Genomic DNA, 22,730 nt, shown 5'->3' with positions numbered 1-22,730 from the left:
GGCTCCCAAGAGGCATCAGACTACCCTGTGAAACCTCTCCACTCTGTTCCAGATCCTCAGAAGGACAGAGCCAGGGGACCTTGGCTGTGCTACATGGGGCTGTCCCAGAGAACCTGTCTGGGTCTTCCTCTTTGGGGAGCTGGAGGATTTGGGCAGGAGCCATAGGCTGGGGGCAGTGGAGCAAGAGGGTGACAATACAGAATGCAGTTTGGGGGAGGCAGAGGGGAGCAGGCCGAGACAAGGGGTGAAGGAGCTGTGGCATGGTGATTTCTGCTGAGGGAAAGGAGAAGCATAGAGGATAGCTGGCACTGAGTCCTGCTCTTGGGGGCCCACGGCCTCCATGCATCCGTGAGTACTGGCAGGGGGTGCAGGTGGCACTGCAGGTGGATCTGGGGAGCAGGTGGGGCAGGCGACGTGTGGGGCTGCTGGGGGCTGTCCCCAGCACACCGGGGGTCAGCAGGGCCGCAGCCAGCCGGGGCCTGCCGTGGCCAGCTCTGCCCCCGGCGGGGCTACGAGCACCTCCCAGGGACTGCTCCGGACACGCCTGCCGCTGTCCGCGGTGCTGACCGGACGCTGTCCGCGGTGCTGATCGGCCCCGGTCCGCAGTGCCTCCCGGCTCTGCCCCCGGCGCTGCCCCCGCCCGGCCCGGCGGTGCCTGCGCGGCGCCCGGCGGGACCCGGCGCGCTCCCCGCGCTCTCGGCGGCGGCGGGGGCGGGCCCTCCCCGCGCCGGGAGCGCGCTCCCGCCTCCCACCCGGCACAAAGTTTAGCAGCAGGAACTCGGGCGGCAACAGTGCGGAGCCGGCGGCACCGGAGCGCAGCCGCGCTGAGCCTAGGCGCCCCGGTGCCCGGCGGGGGCCGGCGGCGACCGTGCCATGCGGGGCTCCCCCCCGGCGGCGGCGGGGCGGGAGGGCAGCGGCGCCCCATGCTGCTGGGGCGGCCGGGCGGCGGCTGACACCATGTGCGCCCGGTGCCCGGGGCGAGGAGCGGGGAGCAGCCATGTCCCCCCCCGCCCAGCCCGGGGTGCCGGGCGGGCGCGGCTCTAAGGTGCCCCCGGCGCGGAAGCTCCTCTGCATGTGCAGCCTCTCCCTCTGCCTCACCTACCTGTGCTACAGCCTCATGGGGGGCACCGGCCCGGGCGCCCTGCGCTCCCCGGCCGCCCTCTCCGGCACGGCGGCCCCGCGCTCCCCCGCCGCGCTCCCCGGCACGGCGGTCCCCGGGGCGCCGCGCTCCCCCGCCGCGCTCCCTGGCACGGCGGCCCCGCGCTCCCCCGCCAGTCCGCCGGGCAGCTCCAGCGCCCCGGCCCCCTCCGCGGCTCCGACTCGGGCCTCCAACAGCAGCCGGGAAGGGGCGGCGGGCGCCTGGCTGCGGACGCCGCTGGCCCCCGGGGAGGTGATCACGGCGCAGAGCGGAGCTTTCGAGAGGGACCCGCAGGAGTCGAGCACAACGGACGAGGAGCTGAGCCGGGCCGGCAGCCCGGGGAGCCGCGGCGGCGGCGGCAGCACCACGCCGGACTACGGGGAGAAGCGGCTGCCGCAAGCCCTCATCATCGGGGTGAAGAAGGGGGGGACGCGGGCGCTGCTGGAGGCCATCCGGGCGCACCCCGACGTACGCGCCGTGGGCACCGAGCCCCACTTCTTTGACAGGAACTACGAGAAGGGGCTGGAGTGGTACAGGTGAGGGCGCAGGGGCTCCGTCCGCGACCCGCAGGGCAGCGCAGGGCCGTCCCGATCGCGGGGTAGGGGGGCGGAGAGGATGTGTGTCCGTGCCCGCCGGGGCGGGGGGTCCCGGAGGGCCGTGGGACGGGGGGTCCTAGTCCCCCCCAGATGGCCCCGGTAGGTGGCTGGGCGGTGGGACCCGGGGCCCCGGACGATGGCGAGTCAGGGGCCGCGGCGGGTCCCGGGACTGCTGCGAGGGTTCGCGGGGACGCGGCGGGTGCGGAGCCCGACAGCCGAACCGCGCTGTCAGGGCAGGCCAGACGATCGCGTTGGTGCCTCGCCTGACAGCTGTCGTGGTTTAAAATGCGGTGTTCTGATGGGAAGGCAGAAAATGTGTAAAAACATCCCTCTTCTGTAACTCCTGTGCACACAGTGCTTGAGCAGATCGCAGCAGTTCAGCTGCACTTGGTGTTAAAACATGTATAAATGGGTCAGTAATTAATAATTACTGAAATAAACAAGGTTGCAAGTTGTTCCAGGTGATGATAGGGGCTTTGAAGTGAAGAAGGGTGCCAGCTTTCATACAAGCTGCAGGGTTCACTTCACAAATAAGATTCACTCTTTATTCAACAAGTTCCAAGTCAGAAAGTTTTTTCCATTGACAAGATTTAATTCTGTTCATGAAGAAGTCTCTAAATGTTGTTGTCTGACATAGTGTAACATTTTAAGGGTACCTTATGCTGATTATTAGAAAATACTGGACTGCAGTAATGAAGTGTTAAATGCCTTGGCAGATTTAGCAAATCAGTGAATTGTAATGGCTCAGGGTTTCTCTCTCTCTTTAAAAATCTCAAAACTAAAAAGAATGCAGTACATCAGTGGAACTTGGAAATTACTAGTAGTTCTGTAGTTTACAGTTAAAAGCAACCCATACTAGTTTCTTTATAAGAAATAGTAGCTAAGATGACTTCTGTCTTTTTGTTGCACTTGGTATGGTAGCCGTTTAGCTGCTCTGAAAATGAAGGGAAAAATAAGTAGAGGCAGCAAGTTAGTTACTGCTTGGATTATCTGGTCGCTCTTTGTTAGAATAGAATAGACAGTCTTCATGTCAATGGCATTTAAATGTGAGGAACTCCAGGCGATTTTCTGTGGCAATTGTGGAGGCAAAGTCTTCATAACACTTATTTGGTGTAGCATCCACTTGGCTTTGTTAAAATGCTGAGGGATTTTCTTGAGGGACTTCAATAAAGTGGAGATCAGCGCTGAGAAAGCGCATTTGTCTCTGAGAGTGTTTTCAGTGTGCTGTACCAACATGAGGAAAGAATAAAGGACCGACTGTGGTTATTCTGTTTATATATATAATTTCAGGCACAGTATCTTATTTTACTCGATTTTCCTGTAGGAAAGGCTTGCCTTGAAAAATAAGTTTAGAAACTTGCTGGCATAGGCTAGAAAGTGGCATCTAAAAAGGCTTTGTTTTATTCAAAACAGGCAGAAGAGGATCAAGCACTGAATATGGCAAGCAGCTGCTTTTTCATCTCTAAAGTCATGCTACAAGAAAAGGGCTAGAGAGTGGGTATAACTCCTCTTGTGGAGTAAAAGGCACACGCAGGTTTTCATTTGCTGAATGCATTCTGAAATTTTTCATCCCTGCAGTAGCTCTGTGGTTTGTTTAGCTCATTTCTAGCACTGGTGCTGTGCTGCACTGCTAGAGAGGTGGGAGAAGAAAAGGTTGGGTCAGAACTGATTTGTGAAGGTCCTGGGCAGAGTGGGCTGGGGGATGGATTCTCTGGTCATGGGATAAATAAATTACCCTGCTGCTTAATTGCCATTAGGATTTGTCCTGTGTGTTTAACCTAAAGCCATCTTCACACCTATCCAAGCCAAACAGCTTGCTTCTCCTCCCTCCTTGCAAAAGTTTGTCAGCCTCGCTGGGATGGGACGCCAGGTTGCACAGCGTTTGTGATCTGTGCCTCAGCAGGAGCGACAGGTTTCCCCTGGTGCTGTACCAGTGTCAGGCTGTTGTCACAGACCAGGAGGCTGGTGTGCTTGGTGCTGTACAAATACTAAGCAAAAATGGAGGGGCGGGGGTAGATTGCCATCCATGCTAGCAGCTATTTCTTCCTGACCTTCTCCGAGATTACCTGATTGAGTGCACTAAGAAGGCTGACTGCTTGCAGCTGTGTCCCAGGTAGAGTAATTGGAGATTTTTTCCTATCCACAGAATTGCCAATTTTCTTTAAGCAAAGAAGCAACTATTGAAGTGTTTATACCAGCCTCTCCTTACAGTGACTTCTATCATTTGTTTATATTTTGCATATAACACTTCTTTTTGTGCATTATAAACTGTTAGCTTTTAATACTGTCAAGTTTTTCCTTATGCAGTGAAATAAGGAAACAGCAGACCCTCAGGGTTCCTTGCTTTTTTATTCAGTACTGAGAATATCTTCTCGTCTGGCAGAGCTGTAGGGCAGAGAAGCAGTTTCCTCACCTTGGTTCCTCCACCTGTAAAATGGAGACAGCACCTAAACACTACCATTTCTTTTGTGTGTGTCCCGTGCTGTGTTATTCATGTCTCTGCTGCCTTGAGGTTAGTCGGCTATAAACACCGTGTCCAGGATTTATATCAGGACAGTAGTCAGAAGCTGAAGTTAGTGCAAATATAGCTTTCTGCCTGTTGGCTGGTGCAGTGTGGAAAGCCTGTTACGCCAGCTCTCTGCAGTCTGTTCTATTTTCCTGGTAACCTTTAGGGAAAGCTGTGCTGTCTGTGATTGCTTTAGCTCTGCAGTCAAAGTTTATGTAGAAATTGCCGAACTGAGGTCTTCCTACACCTGTGCCAACATGAACTGGGTTGAAGGCTTCTTTCAGTTGGTTAGTGTTATGCTGCCAGAATTGTTTGTGTAATTGTTGTTTGTGTAATTTTCATTTGTGATGCCGTACATCCTAATGTTGGGCTGTCTGAAGGACAAGTCCAATGATACAGCTTTCCTTAAACTGCGCTTCATACCCCCCATGTACATTAGATTTTGTTGATAAATTTCCTAACTTGCTGCTTTTTTTTTTTTCTTTAATGCAAAATGTAACTTGACTACTATTAAACAGTGTGTAAAGGCTGAGTGGGAAGTGACTTTTAACCTTTCCTTTTGTTAACAGTGTGACAATACTTCTCTCTTACTCGCATATCTTCACCTCTCTCTCTTAAGTCCAGGACACTGATAGCTGGCAGTAAATATTATCTTTGGTGATGAACTTTGCTGACTTCATCCCTTACAATATGCCAGAACTTGGTCCTGCCATGGACAAAGGTTGTGACGAGGAGCAGGTACCTGCCTTTCCTTTGGAAGTTGCTGGCTGCTCTCTTCCACCTCCTCGTTCTTTCTAAGCCACAGGATACGCCATCCTTCCCTGTAGGAACTGCTGCTGATTTTTAGCCAGTGCTAAGTGTCCTTCTGCTCCCTCACGTGTCCAGGGCAGATCTTGCTGCCCACTCAGCCCAGGCACTGCTAACCCCACTTCATGGCCCCCGTGGCCAGGCTGGACCAGAGGCATTTGCACGGGTGACGTGCTCTCTTCAGCGTGATGCTCATGCCTCAGTGGGCATGTCCCATGCCGTGAGCTCTGCCCCGAGCTATCCTGCAGTTGGAAATGAATTGTGAGAGCCTTTCTGAGAGTGCAACAAAGACAGCAGAATGATGGGGAGACTTTGGAAGCCTCTGAGCACAGAAGGAATTTAGCTTACATCTACAAATGCTCATTACCAGCACAAAAGGAAGCAGCACCTGGGATATGCCCAAGTTTCTTGCCTGGGCATGAAATAAGGGTGCCCAAGCATGAGAGGATATTGTGGATAATGGGAACTGCAAACTGCCTGCAGTGTCCAACACTTGGACAGGTTTGTCACCTTGCAGTGCTGGAGGCCTTGGTTTGGTGTCTGCTGCGACAGCTGTTGGAGAGGCTGTGTACCAGAGGGCTGGACCTGGGGTCTGCAGGGGAGCCCTGGCTTCGGTGTGGTCCCAGGTGGCTTTATGGGACTGGAGGAGAGGGAGAGGCAATTCTCTTGGCATAGCACAGCTGTCGTGCTGCCCCTTTGCCAGCGGTTTCAGTTGTGGGATGGTTTCACGTGTGCACCTCCAGATGCTCAGACACTGCTGGTGACCGGTCTGGAGGTGTCAAAACAGAAACGCTTTCAGGTGGCTGTGTGAAGCGAGCAGGGGCTCTTAGCACCGGGACAGAAGGTGCTTTAGTTGGGTTGTTTTGCTTGTGTGAATGCCCAGCGCAGTAGATCTCAGCACTTCGGCATCTCGGTAGCTCTCCGAGCTGAGTGGAACAGCCCAGAGTCCACCGTTCCCAGCTGTCTGCAGGCTCCCCACAGGGAGGTGGTTCAGTTTTGTCCGTTCACACTTTCAAGACCATCTCAACATCCTATGTTTAGCAGAAAACTGGGGACTCGTAACAGTATTTTAAAAACAAATGTGCAGTTTTAACAAAAATATGATCTCCACAGTGCAAAGAGAGTATCTGAAAGCGGTGAACTTAAATTATGGAGTTTTAAAGTTCACTGATTTGAATATTATTCCAAATAATCAGGAGTGGAATTCTACATGTAAACACGTATTGCTTTACTCCTTGCCTCCCTCTCAGTGGAGCCTTCACAGAGAAGCTGCAGCGATGTCTCTCTAATTGGACCATGTTCCTCTCACTCTGCCCTAGGCCTCCATACTTTAAGCACTTATACAGGGGCGTAGCTTTACGTGCAGAGCGGTCCCACTGCAGCCACTGCAGGGAGCAGTCACCATGACAGGCAATGAAATGGTTTGCATGTCTAATGCTATTTTCACCGCCTGTCTGGGTTTTTTGGAGCGTTCTCCCTAACAGTCAGGCCTGTGTGTTATTCGGTGAGCTGCTACCCTCATACAAATAATGAATAATACCATGACAGGGAGCTCTTCTGCCAGTAATAAACATGTGCTCTTGAGCCAGCGGTTCCAAGGAGCAGCTGGCTGTGGCTGCAGAGCCAAAGCTCTCAGTCGTGTCCCTGTGGACATTAAACTCGTCTGTATTGGGGAAGCGGCTGTCATGCACTGTTATCGCTCTAACGGGCTCTGTTCCTCCTGGGGGCTGCTCGCCATCTCACCTACCCTCCTGCTGTGCTGATCTGGAGGCTGGCATGGCAGGGCTGTCTCTGTGTGTGCCATGGCTGATCCTACCTCGGAGTTTCCAGCTCTTGCCACCACAGCCATTGGCAGCCGGGCATGTCCGAGGCTGTGCGATGAGACCCCCCTGCAGCATCCCTTAACAGCTGTTGGACAGCAATAGCCTGGGGCCATTTCAGCCTCCGTCCCACACAGTGTGACCCTCACTGTGAGCTGTAATTGCCTTGCTGGGTAATGCTTGTGCCTCTCCGATCAGCTCAGGATATTCAGAAAATCAAACCACTTCCATCAGCGCTGTGAGTCTGTGCTGATGGGCACTACAGGAACACCTACAGTGGACGGATAGATCGGGGTTTGCTGCTAATGACAGGCATGGCTGCAGAAGCCTGGTAACTCATGTATTTCTCTACAAAAGGCTTTCCCAGTGTACTGTGCCCTTTGCGCTCCTGGTAACTTAGGAAAAGTGTATTGATTTTTTTTTATTATTATTTTTTTTTTTCTGGGACCTGCTGTGAGTTGGCTTTTGCTGAAATGTAGTGACTCAGCTGCTCTCCCTCCTCTCTGGATCCAATGCATTGGGATTAATCCGGGTTGAAGACTGTACGAGTATTTCCATGTAACAGCTCTTTCAATACTCTGTATCTTTCACCTTTCCTAAACCTTTAGGTCTGGGTTAAATCCTATATGTGCGCTGTTTTTTCTACCCCAAGTCTCCCATGCAGAGCAAGCACAGGCATGCAGCACTGACCTCCCACCGATGCCTGCGTCCAGCTCTCGGTGAAGCTGGTGGAGGTCTGGGCTGAGCTGGGTTACAGGGGGAGGCTGTGAGCGGGGTGTGAGGCTCTTTGCTGGTCGGTCCCTGTGTTTCACCCATCTGGAGGCTGGAGAGAGGCCACTCCAGCATCAGGCATGGATTTTCTTTCCACGTGCTGGAGCTGGGTCTCTCCTGTCCTCTGCCCCTGCCCTGTGTGCTGGGCCAGGGGAGCTCACCCTGCACCCTTGCTGGGCAGCAGTCTTCTACCTGCCTTTCTGCTCAGTTTCAGCTCAAAGGATGGGATGGAGGAATGAATCAGGTTTCTTTGCAGTGTTTTATCACCTAATGATGGTTATCCACAGGCTACTCGATTGTAGCCATGGGAATGGCAGCTGCTTTCAGCACCCGCAGCCCCTCCACACTGTGCTTGCTCTTCGTGCAAAGAGAGTGAGAGAAGCGCGAGGGGCGACACGCTGGCAGGGGAGAGCTCGGGAGCACCCGCTCCTGCAGAGCTGCTCGCTGCTTCTGCCTCCGTGTAAAATGGATTTGTTCACAGGTGACAAGGGAGGGGGAGAGGGAGGCAGCACGGCCATGGATGAAGCCCCTTGGCAGCCCTGGCAGGGATGCGGCCAGCACCACTCACTCAGTATGGTCCGGGGGGGGGACACACCAGGGCCACATCCCACCACTGCACCCAGCTGGGTCCTGCCCCGCTCCCCCTCTGAGCCCCAGCACGTGCACAGACCCTGCGAACGGGAGCAGCCCAGGCTTGGTTATGAACCCAGGGCTCAGAAAACCAGCCAAGCAAGGCAGAGGTGCCTCTTCCGATAACTTTTGGAGCATCCCTTGGAGCATGTGGGGAACCACCATATGTCACCGCACCTGGGATAATCTAACCGTTGCACTGTATTTTCAAGAACATTCTTTCTCTAGGATTTTGCTCAATAATCCACTAAGTAAACACTACACTGCTTCGCTGCTAATAGTTTAAGTGTTATTCGTAGTGTCAAAGTTTGTGAGCTTCGCTTTCTGTGTGAATGCAGTATGGCTCGAGCACGTAGACGCTACAGAAAATCCAAAAATAGGCCTGGGGAAAAACAGCGCCCTTAGAAAAGAGAAAGGGGAAGAGTCAGTTGGTTGCATTCATGGGTTTAAATGATGAGCCTGACCCCTGCTCGGTTTCTGATTTAGCGAGGGTTGTTCCGCTCCGCTCGAAGCCCAGACTAGCAAAGAAGGAACAACAGGTTCTCAAAGAAAGTTATGGACAAAGGCTTTTGATTTTCAAAGTGAAAATTCTAGCACAAATTGGTGACACCTTGTATCGAGAGAGGTCGGAGTCTTTTGCTTTTCATGGATTTCTCTTACCTCTTGTTGTCATGGGGACTTCTTTTCCCTGAGTCATTATATCATGCACTTCAACAGAAATTTTATTGCTTTGGGGGCTGGAGAGGCTCATGTGGGACATTTCTCACTGCTCGTGGTGTAATACACAGAGGTAATTTCTTTCAAATGATTTTTGCTTGAAGTGGTTTCAATGAATTGAGAAGGGTACGAGTATGAATGAGTGTCTGAAATGTTCATACCGAGTTCAGGTGAGGAACATGCACTATCAAACTTTCCAGAGCATTAAGTGTGGATATTATAATTTCACTGTGGTATGTATGCAGGCAACAGTCCATTTTATTCTTTTTATTCACTTTTTTGAAAATATTATTTAGGATTTGAAGTGGTTTAAATTGGTTTCCCCTCCCTTTTAAAAAGTTTAAAAGAAAACCCTGAATTATAAGAGTCTCTTCAATCACAGTGAGAAATTACTGTTTAGATCAAAGGCACGGGGTCAGCCGCAGTAAAGCTTGGTGTTGCCTTTTCTTCTGGGGTGTGGGATGTAGAGAGAGAGGCCCGGGCAGGATCGGTCCCCGTTGACCCATGCCGGGAGCAGCTCAGCCCCCTGCGGCCACTGAAGCCGGCCATGAGCGATGGGGCTGCAGGAGCTGCTTCTCAGACCTCTGCTGTACACGTAATAGTATGTGGCCACCACTTTCCGCTTCCACTTTTTCATGGGACACCGGTGGGTGGGAGAGCATGGCCAGGGCACACGTCCCCTGCCAGGTTCCTGTCCCCCTCTCTGTGACCCAAGGCGAGCATCCCCCGGGGAGCCCCATGTGCCAGGTAGCTCCTTCCCACGCAGATTCCTGCCCGGCCGTCTGTTTGTTTGTTTAGGTAGCTGCTGTTTCCAAGCTGAAGGAGAGTATTTAAAAGCCAACTGTTTGAAGGCTGTGGAAAGGATTCCTATTTATGGGAAGAAAAAAAAAAAGAGAGGAAAAAAAAAAAAAGACCGAAAACAACCAACCTCAAAAAACCCCTCCAACCTGTTTTTTCAAATCTCCCGTTTCCATCCCCAGAGTCAACACACCAATTTAGTAAATGTTGCAAGGCGCGCTATTTTCCCCCTTGTCATATTATACATCCAAGCATCAAGGATGGATCATAAACTTGCTCTTTATGGCTTTAACATTTCAATTGCTAGTCACATTTTATGTAAATGAAGGTATTTACCTTGACAAGCTCTCCTGTGAAGTACAGTACTTCTTTAAAGAATTTATTTGGTAATATAAACAGGCCAAATGCTGAGGGTGGATGCAAAATTCACAATTGATTTTTACAGCTAAGTAATGTGGGATCCTCCCAAAATATACCCGTGGCTGTCTGCTCCAATCTCGTCGGTGCCTTGGAGAAACTGAGGCAGGGGCACCAGGGGGAAGAGGAAATAGCAAAGAGACTTCAGTTATAGCCACAGACCTACTAAACAGAACTGGCTTTGGATAAAAATAACTCCATCTGCCAGACTTTATTTTGTATTACAGAGATTGCTGTAACACATTTCAAGCCAAAATCTGATTTCCATTCCCTCCTGAGCCAGGCTGCAGTGGACTTGGCCCCCTCCTTTATTAGTGGGTAATCATTTTGGATCTGAGCAGAGCCACGTTGCTCTGGTAGCTTGAATTTACAGCCCTCCTTTGCTTTAGAGTGTATTTCCTTTCATCTTGCATTGAGATGGGTACAGTAATACAATATACTTTCTATTAGTGTTCATCCACATCTGCAAATAACTTTATTTCAGCCTCAGCTCTGCCCTTTCTCTATTTGTTCTTGATGGACATTCATATAATTAAGCTGAGCAGCCAGCACGTTCATGGAAAGCGAACGTCAGCGTCGGAAGCGCGTATTAAATTCGCATTTGGATTCAGCAGCTGACAGCATGAGCTGCCATCACCCAGCCAAGGGAAAGACAAAACCACCCAATCTGTGTAAGGCCAACTGCAAGGAGGCACCAGCTCCAGAGGCTCTGGGGTTCCTCCAGGTGTCCCCACACCCTGGGAAGCTCCACTGCCCCCTCCCCATGTTCAAGACCCACCTCTGAGCCCCCAAACGTGGCAGGAGGAGTCATCTCCTGGCTCACCTGTGGGTGGAAGGGGCCGCATCACTTGGGCAGGTTTTAATTGTGAATTACTCGGCTCCAGTCCCACTTGTTTAAAAACAAACTGACCCTTTTACATCCAAAGTGCTGACTCATGAGATGCTGATGGCAGACCATGGATCCTGGAGCCGTTGCTGCTGGAGGTCTTTAATTGGCCTTTGGTTCATCCCTGCTTGGTCTGTCCCCTGGGGAGTGCCAGCATTGATCCCGCTGCCGCTCGCCTGCACCGTCAGCACTCGCACCTCTGAGCTAATTTCTGGGCTATTTATTTGAACCGTGTTAATCCCAAAGCACCGACTGCTGCCTCTGCTCTGCTGCTCCGCGGTCTGGGGGCCTGCAGAGCTGGGCAATACACAGAGGGGACAGAAGTACCCCAGGAAAGGGCTCTGATTTTTTCACCTGAGCCATTAAAAACATATAGAAAGGCGAACTGCTGCAGTCAACAGCCGGGCACAAACTCGAGAGGTTCTAGGGGAGCCGGAGAGCGTGATGGGGAAGGTGCTTTAGCTGGTGTGATGGAAGACGGGTAAACTACAAGAGGGGAGATTTAGATTAGATGTTAGGAAGAAATTCTTGACTGTGGGGGTGGTGAGGCACTGGCCCAGGTTGCCCAGAGAAGCTGTGGCTGCCCCATCCCTGGAGGGGTTCAAGGCCAGGCTGGACGGGGCTTGGAGCAGCCTGGTCTGGTGGGAGGTGTCCCTGCCCGGGGCAGGGAGGTTGGGCTAGGTGATCTTTAAGGTCCCTTCCAACTCTAACATCCTGTGTAAGCGTGGTGGCTGGTGCTGTATGCTGATCTCTGCCACGGGCAGGAGGGGATTAAACCTGCCCAGGGCCCAGCAGTGGAGGGGAGGCACTTGGCAGCATTCTTGCTCACTAGTCTTCATTAGTGGCTACCCAAACAAGAGCAATCCAAGCTAGCCAGGCATTCGCTGCAACTGCTGTTGTAACCACGCGTGTGTTCCCCCCACCAGGGAGCTGGGCCTGGCAGGGCAAACGCTCAACGGGGGCCTGGGCACCAGGGGAGCCCTGGAAGTCCCCGGCCAGTGGCATTGGCAGTGCCCACCCGCCTCCCCCTCATGAGGGGCAGAGAGCCTGGGGCTGAACAGTCCTGACTCAAGATGGGGGTCCGGTCCTTTCCCACAGCCGCTCTTTGGGATGCTCTTCGGGTGCTTTTGGGGATTCGCTGCAGGTGAATAAGCGTAGGAGGAGGGCACGCAGGCGGTGCTGCTGGGTCTGCTACACACGCCTGGATCAGGAACAATAAAGGTTCCTTACTCAGCTCAAAATCCTCTAGAAAGCCCCTAAAAAATCAAAGCGCTGTGGAAAAATGCCTGAGGCAATAACTTCATTGGTAAACTAACGCATCTCGCTGAGAATTTCTAAGACCCAGCAAATCATAATAAAATTTCCTATGCAAAAAGGGTTTATCTCTATCTAAATATTATTATGCATTGTTACTCATTGTAGGGAAGCTATTGCTCTCCTAGGTTAACTGATTGAACTTTGGAAATAAAGCTGCAAGCTTATCATACAGACGGGAGCTTGACTTTTATTGCTCCTAAATTGTAGTGATATTGTTAGATGTAAGTAAATGTATACTCCATTAGAAAATATTAAAGTTTTATACTACTTTGGAATTAGAAAGATTAAAAGAAGCATTTCCGCAGTCTAGCCCACCATGAAATTGGAGTCTATTTGGTATGTAAAATGGGTAATACAAATAGCCTAACAATTAATGACAAAGGAAGAGCTGGGATGGATTTAAGGCTCAGACTACCCTGGATTTCTCGAGGCTGGAGTGGCAGCAGGGGAAATGTGTTATTAGATCATTACAGGCTTTTCTGCTCGAGTCACTGCTGGTAAAGTTACATCAAAGTGTTTTATTATTACCCTGTTCCCACATAATATTCTGAAACACTCTCGTCTTGGGATGTGGTTGTCTCTGTGGGAGACCATCCCTGTCCCTGCCACGGACTGGTTCATTTGGAAAACCTGAGCAGAAATTCTTCAGCCATTTTTTGCGGTAGGCAGCGGTGAGAAAGTGCTTTCCCATTGCCAGAGTGTTTAAGGACCTCATTTATTAATGTTGAAGTTCAAAGCTGCTGACTGCAGTCGGGGTAATGTATTCAGCAGCGGGGGAATCCTGCTGGCCGAGGTCCCCGCAGGGCACCGTGGTCTTCTGCTGCCCGGTTCGAGGTCCTTCCCCGGGGTAACCCGGCGAGGCGCTTCCCAGCGCGGCTCTGCCAATGCCCCCTATTAACTTTTGCTAATGCTTGGAGTGCAGCGCTGGTGGAGGAGAGCGTGAAGTTCCTTGCCGTGCCCAGAGGGCAAGGATTTGGGATGCTGGCGTAGGGAGGGACTGGGGGGGGCTCTGCAGAGAGGCGGATTTCACCCTCCAGCAAGCTTGGGGAATGCTCAGCCCCGAGTTACCACTTACCTGGGTGCACAGTGCTCTGCAGGAGCTGGACGGGGGGGAAAGCTCCCTTCTCCTGCGGCTCTGCTGGCTCCTGACGGCGGAGGGTCTCCGCAGACCTTCCCCTCCTGCCCACGGGGGCCAGGAGGAGCCTGGGCACAGTGTGACCCCACTGGCAAACCCATGCAGCCTAGCTGTGCCTTGTTTTTTTTCTAGGGGGGGAAACTGAGGTACAACAGGCTGTTTGCTGTGCCTTTGGGATGCAGGTTAGGTGCCTACAGATGTGGTGGTGCCAAATTAATGTTGTGTGGCCCTTCAGAGTATAAATTGCATTTCTAATCCAGTTTTTCTCCCAGAACACCCCCTTGCACCTCATGTCACAGTCCTTTTGTAAGGTGGTGCCCCTGTGCTTAAACGTACAGCGCAGAATATGTAGCTCTTTCTTCATTAACAGGATTTATATCCTTGGTGTTTCTTGCTGGATGACTTAGTACTGTAATGAAGAACATGAATGCTGCCTTAATTAAAATGCAACCCCCAACATTAATATATATGTTGCCACTGAAAATTAAGGTTCACTGCAAACAGTGCGTTTAAAAGCTTGTGGCAGGTTTAACTGGCGGCGTGTGAAATGGGAAGTGATTTGGGACGAAGCGCCCCAGCTCTGCAGCCCAGCCATGCGGGACTGGGCTGAGCCCACCGCGGGGACGGTGGATCACAGCTGCCTTCCCAGACCCCCACATCCCGCAGGCAGCTGCCCGCTCGCCTGCCTGTCCCTGGCGGGCAGCAAAACTGTCCCAAGGTGCCCAGAGCCTGTGAACGTGACACCGTGGGTGTTGGTGGAGCTTGTCCAGGCTCTGCCGCCTGCCCGCCTGGGCACCTTGCCCTGCCCAGCCTTGCCCTGCGCTCAGTCGCGGGTGGGAATCAGCGCCGGCCGTGGTGCTCGCTCCCAGGCTGTTCTGTTTTACCAGGGAGTGCAAGGCAGCTCAACGAACCAGAGAATTTGTTCCATAATATTACTTAAAAAAAAAAAAAATATTGTAAATGCAACCGTTCCTGACTTCTTCTCTCTGAGCGCTGTGCATGCATCGCTGTTGGCAGTATTATCAGTTATGAAGATATTTTGCATTCAAGGATTTGCAGTTTCCAGGCCCATGAATATTCAGACTCCAGTTCGCCCTTTCTGTCTGTACACTGCACCTATCCTCTTCTTTCCTTCACTCCTTTTTTTTTTCTTTTCCAGTGGATTCAATTAGTTCTATTTGCTGCTTTAGCAATAAAACAATTCCCTCTGTGGCATTAAAATGAGTTTCTTTTCTTTCATTATTTCATTTGGCTTCTTGTTTTCTGTTGAAGGAAAGGGAGGGGGGCTCTGCTTATTGTCTGCCCCGCTTCGCAGGGGCGGGCTGCCAAGGCGAGGAGGACACTGGATGTACTTGGGGCAGCATTAAGAATTAATGAAGGGCACTTGCTAGCGCAGAGGCGCGGGATCCTCACTGACAGAGCCGCTCTCGGAGCCACGGGTAAAATTTGACCCGTGCCAGAGACTATCGATAGGACTTTGGCACCCCAGTCTCTGAGCTAGCCTCGAACACGCTGGGCTTCTGAACACGTTCGAGGAGTTGGGTCTGATCGGTTCCCAAGCACACAGAGCCTTCGCATTAGCCGTCGGTAAAGAAATGCAGAGACTGAGCCCGTAGTTATTTTAGGTGAGGCACAAGTTAATCTGAGCTGAAACAGCAATTTAAAGCTGGCAGCTCAGTTCATGGAAGCAGCCTGGGCAGCGGCCGGTGCATGGCATCGGGGGCTGGTCGAGGGTCCTGGTCCCGTTTTCTCCCGAAGCAGAGCCCAGAGTGGTGTAGGAAAGCACGCAGGCGTCGTGAGAGCCAGAATAACAGTGATTATGTGGGCAGGGTGTACAAATAATTACAAGTAGTGCCAGAACTCTCTCGGTAATCTGCTCTTGGAGTGCCCTTTTGGGGGGCTGAGATGGCGTCAGGTAGCCGTGTAGCGCTAACAGACCCATAAATCATTCTCGTTTCACACTGTGCTAAACGCAAATCATATTAGTTACAATGCTGAAGAGCATCTAAGTAGAGAAAAGAGAAAGGCAAGGTAGAAAGAGGAAGCTAGATTTAAATATAATTGCTTTTCCACGTGTGTTTCGCTGCCGTTTGGCTGGGACACGATGGCAGGCTGCGGAGAGGGAGCCGGGAACCAGCACGGGGTGGGAGGTGGGAGCCATGCAGAGCTCTTCCTCCTCTCCCCCTGGATGGTGAACAGCCAACGTGGGTGTTAAAGGTGGATGAAAGGAGATGTGGCTTTGTGTACTCTTTTTTTTTTCTTTTTTTTTTTTTTTAAATTACTTTTCCTCTACTTTCTGTGACTAGGGTAGGTTAAAACAGTTGTGCTGGCTCCAATTCCTTTTTCATTACGAGATTAAATCTAGAGCCAAATGAGAATTTCCAGGCTGACGGAGCAGCTGCGACCCCCTGGGCCTGACGAGCGCCCGACTTTTTGGAGAAAGAGTTTTGTGCTTTTCCGCTCCCCGTGGAAAGTCCTGAGCCCCTCTGCAGTGGGAAGCGGGATGAGGAATGGTACCGGCTGCCTCCAGAAGGAACTGCGAAATCAGAGGGGGAACGGGCTGATCCCGGGGAAACCTCAGCTGGAGGCTTTGCCGGTAGGATTGGATATTAACAGCGAGCTTCAGTGGGACAAAGTAAAGGAGGTTAAAAAGGAAATATGTCTATTTGGGATGGAAAACCGTTTTAAACGGAAGAAAAATTAGAGCGTACAGCAGGGTAAGCAGGACTGCAAAGTTAAGTAATTAATCACACCGGTTGTAACTTGGAAAGGAAATAAACGTGATAAAAGGATTTGTCTGAGTAGATTACAGGCAAATTAGAAAAAAAAAAAGGAGGGGTCATCACGCACTTGGGAATTGTGCTCTTCAGAAATCTTCAATCATCCTCACAATCAATTCTGCATTTCCTTAATAGCAGTGTGAAACATGGCTCGCTCTGCATTGTCTTAGATTAACCGCTAACTGCAAACCATACATTAAATGAAGTATTGAATGTTTGTCTCTCAACAACACACTTGGAAATTGTTTATTTCCCTACTAGGTCTTCTGCAATGCATTTAGGTACTGTAACCTAAATTGTAAAATACAGACTTGCAGTATCTGCACTCGATACCCTGCCAGTGCTTTGCCCTGACGGCGGATGCACCGAGGACCCACAATTACAGGAGGTTTTTTTTCTCGTAAACTGACTGTTTGTTTCTGGAGACAATTACACCGACTTTATTATACAACGTATGTTTCTCTGCAACAAACAATCTGCTTTATGGGTTTTCCTAGTAAAATACCAAGTCGCTATGCTCACTAATATGATTCAATTGTATTGTGTTATCTGACCTTTAAGGAACTTGCAATCTATAATAACATGGTTCTACAGCAGATCCACTAGTAAAAAGCCTTGGCTTCTGGGAAATTCAGTCTGCAAATAAGTGGAGCCTGGGTATGAAAGGAATAACAAGGCACTTTAACCCCTTGGCTGCCGGCCTGCCTGGGGTGGTTTCACCATCCCTGCGGCGAGCTGCTGTGGGGATGTGTGTGCAGAGGAGGCTGGAGGTGGGAGCGGGGTTCGGCGCATCCAGTCCCAGAGCACCCAGACCTGCTGCCTCTCGTCCCTCTCCCCAGAGGTGTGGGGGCATGGTGGGGACTCCATTGGCCAGTGGTGCTGCGACGGGTTGGCAGGGCTGAACGGGCAGCTTTTGCACAGAGCCGGTGGCCCATGCCGTCGTCCACCGCGCACAGTGCTTGGCAGCGGAGCGGCGCAGGCTGTGCACTGCCGCGTTCATGTACGGTGGCACGGAAATGATTAACGCTGGTATCATCCCCGCCCGCCCACCCGCTCCCGTCTGTTCACTTCGCTTCGGGCGCCCTGCCATGCGCAGAGGCATCGGCGAGCTCCGCTGCAGACAGGGTAGCCCGTGCGCGGCCCCTCGCCCTGCTGGTAGCATGGGGGTCCCATCACCACCAGTGCCACGGTGGCTGCCCTCCTGATCCGGCACAGCCCAGCCTCCATCCCTCCCTGCTCCCCTCCTCGTCCGCCGGAGGGAAGCGGGGCTGCAGCCAGTTGGCCCCACAATGCGGTGGAAGCTCAGGAGCCAGGCCACCACATGCCCACATCATCCCTTAGCCCAGGCTGTTCTTCTCCTGCCTGGAATTTATCCACAAGGTGTCTAGAAGAGGTCTGAAGGTCTTGGTCTTGGCCGAGGCTGGAGTGACGCCCCGCTCGTAAGTCGAATAGCCCTCGGGAAGGGATTTGCCATCCACTAACTCATGCTGCTGATCCCTCTTTGCATCTCTCCCGGTATGACTGGGAGGACCTCAGGCCCATGCAGGACACAACGCTACGGAGGAGCCATCAGGAAGCCCCAGTGTGACAGGACCATTCACTCCCCTGGGGCTGGAGGGGTCTCCGGGCAGTGCCACTGTGTCGTCTCTGCCCACCAGGCATCCGCGGGTTCCCCATTCCACACCCTGTTTGGATGCGTTTCCAGTCCACTAATCACTCTCTAATCATGCTGATTGCTTCTGTCTGACCTCCCTCCACAGCACTAATGCTTCTCCTAAGAGGCATTCGAGTGATTTTATTTAGCTAAGTGAAAGATGGGGGATAGTCGGAAATCTGTTAGACCCAGGGAATTGGCAAGAGGCTGGGAACTGGAACAGAGAAAGAAATACTTCAGAAGTTTTTAATGACTGCTTTCTCAGAAGCTGGAGGACAACCTGTGCCTAACTCTCGGTGTTGGGGTTTTAAGAAAGTTTTCTCAGACGGCTGCATGGACTTTTGGCAGAGATCTTTGTGAAATAACTTTTCCACCGAGGAACAGGAGATCAGAGAACCGTTCCCTTTAACGCTCGAGTGTGCATGAACTTGCAGGGATATCGTTTGAGGCTCTGCTAACCTTGTTAAAGGTCACCTTTTGATCCCATCAAATACCCTCTTTACCTGGAGATAAGATTTAAAAATGAAAGACGAAAGAGAAAGAGCTTAAGAAAGACGGAGAACCTGGAAGCTCACTGAGCTCACCCGCGCCTGGCTTGTGGCGGGGGAGAGATTAAAGCAAGCGCTGGCACAGGCAGGGAAATGGCTGTGCAGGGTGGGAATGGAGCAGGAATGGAGCAGCTGGGGTGTCTCCAGGGCCATCGAGCAACCCCGTGGCATGGCCAGGGCTGGGACCACCGACCGCCCTGCCCCGCTGGTGTCTCCCTGCCCACCACCCTGCCGGAGCGGCTGCCTGTCGCCACCATCGCCGCGGTGCGGAGGCACTCGCAAAGGAAACCGCGCCGGGCCAAGGTCGCGGCTGAGGTCAATAAATAATACATGACAATTAATCTTAGAAACCTGCGACTTGGGGGAGAAAGGCGAGGACACTGCGGATCCTGGGCCGGGCTGTCAGGCGGATGCTTTGGCTCCATGTCAGCCCAGGCAAGTCAATGAAAAATAAGCCTCTGCCGGGATGCTGTGAGTCGGTGGTGAGTCACTCGGCAGGGCTGGCACGTTCCCAGTGCCGGCGGCAGCCGGGTGCCACCGGTGCCCTCCCTGGTGTGGAGGGAGGTGGGTGGCTGTTGCTGCCCAGGCAGGGGGTGCTTGTCCCTGCTCCCCCGCGGGGTCCCAGGGTGCCACGCAGCCTTGACGTGCTCCTGCCAGCCATCAGCCCTCAGTGCTGGAGGGGGGGGGTTCAGCAATTGTTTGCCTTTTACAATCAATTCCCATTTGAGATGTTTTAAAATGTATAACTGTCTCCTTGAGACTACAGCATTCAGCAGGTGGTAACACTCAAAGCTTTTTTTTTTTTTAATCTGTAGTAAGGATTTACAAAGGAAACCTTGACTTTTAGATTGATTTTTAAATAAGCATATATTTAGCTGTTAGTGCTTGAAGTACATATTGGATTATATTCTTCTGCAAACAGAATATTCTAATTGATCTTGCTAATAAATAATGAAAGCCAGCCCTGCTACATATAATTCAAGGTTACACTGCATTTGTACTAGCAGCACTGGGGAGTTTTTTAATGCTTAAAAGATTATTTCTTTAAAAAATGGAAAAAACCTGTGTGGGGTGGGGGAGGAAGACTAAATGCTGAGCTTTTCTCTAGAATTTCCTTTTGTTATTTTCTAAAATGTAATTAGCAAGTGTCGCCGTTTGAGACCCTCATATACATATAAAACTAAACTTGAAAGCCTTTCCTCCTCCCCGGCAGCTGCCCGCTCAGGAGTGGCCGCAGGCGAGGGAGCGCGGCTCAGTCCTGGCCTCCTGCGGCAGCCTCCGTGGCTGGCTGGCGGGGTGTGATGGGGGCCAGACCCCTCCTCTTCACCTGCCATGTCGCTGGGTACAAATAGCAATGGCAAGTCTGCAGAAATCATCAGGACGAGGGTGCTGCTCGCTACCGGAACGTGAGATCGGCTGGAGAATCAATTTTAATGTTCAGCCTCGTATCGATCAGTGCCGTGATGGGTTGCTTGGCTGTGGCATGAGCAGCTTCAAGGAGCCTTCGCTCTGGGACGGACGTGGGTGCCTTCACACCGCAGGGACGCGGAGCTGCTGGGGACGGGGCTGAGGTCTGGCACCGCACCGGGAGCCCGTGCGGAGCTCTCTGCTCCGGCCCCCGGGGACCTGCCAGGGCTCTCTACGGGGGTGTGTGGAGCGGGGCTGTCCCCCCGTACCCCCACATCTTGCTGCAGGCCAGTGGCTGGCACCCGGTGCTGTGCAAAGCACACAGCCCGTGTGCCACCCGCACCAGTGCACTGCCACCCGGGGGGGAATTTCGGGCTGGGCCATGGGTTGGGCATAGTCACGGCTCTTGATGCTGGTGCAGAACAGCTTTTCTTTGTCAGCTTGTGTCCTGCTCCAGACATTTTCTGGCAAGTCTGGAGACCACCCTTTGCGTTGGCTCACCAGAGCCCAGCAAATGACCAGTGACAGAAAGGCCACGCAGAGCTCGGTAACTCAGGGGAGCTGGGTTATTACGCTTTGCAAATGTTGTGCAGATTCTCAGCTTGTAGAGCAGGCATTAATCACTCAGTGACATTGCAATTACCATACAGGATAGGGCATTTATTTGGCTTTTAACATGTAATTAGGGGAAATAACTATTTCTTCCCCGTGCTAAGGAAGTGCAAATTGCAAATGGCCAGATTTGACCTGGTGAGTTTATGTAGCTCAGCTGCATTGGCTTTGCCACAGGGCAAAGAGCTTTTTTGTCCAGCTAAGGTGAAGTCTGCTATTAAAGCTGACATTGGTAGCAGCCATCCCTGCTCTGTACAAAAGCCTCCCACCTGCTGGAGTGACAGCAGTGACCGGAGCGGTGGGGAGAGCACAACGCCTTACAAGTGGTCATTGTGGCGGCAGGTCAGCGAGCCCAGTATCCCACCTTCTGACAGTGGCCACAGGTGGATGCACAGGGATGCAGACAGGGCATCCCTCTATGTACAAGGTATTTCTCCCTAATATATATGGTATTTCTCCCTAATAATCTCAAACATCCCCAGCTCTAGGACTAGGACGGAGGCCAGCGAGGCAGGGCTGCGCGCAGCTGTGTGGCTTTTATCCTTTGCTTCCTGATGGCTGCTGGAGGAAGGGAGAGATCTCCAGGGACAGGGCAGCCGTCCCAGCTTGCCAGCTGGGCAGGGCTGGAGGGATGGTGTGATGCAGAAGGCTACATCCAGTTCCACCCCTTTGAGACCAACAAAGCTCTTCATTTCTGAGCAAAATGTACCTTGCGGCTGGGACCTCCTGCTCCACTCCTCTTTGGGGACAGAGCAGAAATCTGTGACTGCACGCGTTTGCTGCTGACCCTCTTGCTGCCATCCTGTTGCCCGTTGCAAGAAGCCATTCTTCTGGAGAGTCAAGAGTGGTGCTTGAGGATGAGCCAGCGCAGGCCTTCCAGGCGAGAGGAGACATTGCTGTCTTCCTGTTCCTGTAGGCAGCTGGCAGCAACTCTCCCCACCAGCTGGAGCGATGACATGATCAGCCAGCAAAGGCAGCATAATATTAAAGAGCTGCTGACACCTCAGGGGAATCTCACTAAAAAATATTTTATTTAGGTGCATGTCTGTGAATTTTTCTGCTTCGCTCCCCTTCGCTCCCTACTACAGAGGACATCACCAGGAACGCAGGCTGGATGGAGTTGGTGGCTTTTAGTGGGGAGAGGACAGGGATGCAGAGCCGAGTGCATAGAGCATCCAGGAGCCATGTCCTGTGTCCGACTGCTGCCTCATGGCCGGCACACACCGGGCACTGGGAACAGTCTGATGCGGAGCTGCAAGGCCCCATGAGCTGCTCAGGGGGGGTGCACCAGGCAGGAGCAGAGGAATGGACACAGCGGGGGAGTCAGGAGAAGAGGACGGACAGACTCTGCTGGACCTGGGCAGGACAGAGGTCTGTTTATTAGCAAAACTACTCCTCATGGTTTTGCCTTCTGTTTGTTTCAGGAAGTCGTGATGAATGTGGATGCGAGCGTGCAGGGAGCTGGGATGGGTAATTAGCATGGAGACCTGGGATTGGGAGCTCCTGGGCTGTAACTGCACCCCGGGGAGGGAGCCGGTCCTGGGGGTACTGCGGGATCTCCTAGGCTGTGTGTGCTGGCTCTGCGCTGCCACGCCGTGGGACACAGGGCTACTGATTTCCCCTCTCCGTGGACCTAATTGTACCTGCCTCAGAGGCGTGTTGTATGAGTCTGAGTTAATTAACGCTCATAAAGCCACTCCACATCCTTGGAGAAGTGCAAAGTATCATAGCTGCTGTTGTGATTTCCTAGGCAATGTAATTAGTTTAATTTCAGAAAGTTCCCAGACAGCCAGCCCTTTCCCCAGCCACCGCGCGGTCCCTGTCTGCACGCTGTCATGTGCTCGCTCAGGGAGGCCAGCTCGCGCCGTCTACCAGGGAGGAGACAGCAGCACTCTGTGTCTGCTCTTTGTGACCACCTCCTCCCCCCTGCCCCGTCCCTGGTTCTTGAATCATCCCCAGTTGTCACCCTTTTGTCCCATTAAAGGCCTGATGTCATCGTGACCTGTGGCTCTGGTCACAGCAGCCACCAGTGATATCACGAACAGATGAAAAATACAAGTCATCCCATTAATCCTCAGCTGTTTACCTTGATGTGAGCTCTGGGCTTGCCAGTCCCTCTTCTCCAGCTGCAGAGGCGTCTGGATGTTACCCTCATACTACATCCCGAACTACTGGAAGCCCAGGTGAAGGA

At 52.4% G+C, this 22,730-nt stretch overlaps 1 protein-coding gene across 1 annotated transcript in view; it reads left to right on the top strand.

The window, feature by feature from the left end:
• The first annotated feature begins 759 nt into the window (after positions 1-759).
• The window catches only part of HS3ST4 (heparan sulfate-glucosamine 3-sulfotransferase 4), a 69,582-nt gene continuing 47,611 nt past the window's right edge, over positions 760-22,730 (top strand). Inside the window, exon 1 of the mRNA XM_063344727.1 lies at positions 760-1,674. Within this exon, the coding sequence (XP_063200797.1) occupies positions 998-1,674 (677 nt within the window). The 5' untranslated portion in view covers positions 760-997. The remainder of the gene's footprint in view (positions 1,675-22,730) is intronic.

Source organism: Chroicocephalus ridibundus, chromosome 8 (assembly GCF_963924245.1).
Source record: "Chroicocephalus ridibundus chromosome 8, bChrRid1.1, whole genome shotgun sequence".
Taxonomy (NCBI): domain Eukaryota; kingdom Metazoa; phylum Chordata; class Aves; order Charadriiformes; family Laridae; genus Chroicocephalus; species Chroicocephalus ridibundus.
This window is presented reverse-complemented; position numbering and strand designations above follow the sequence as displayed.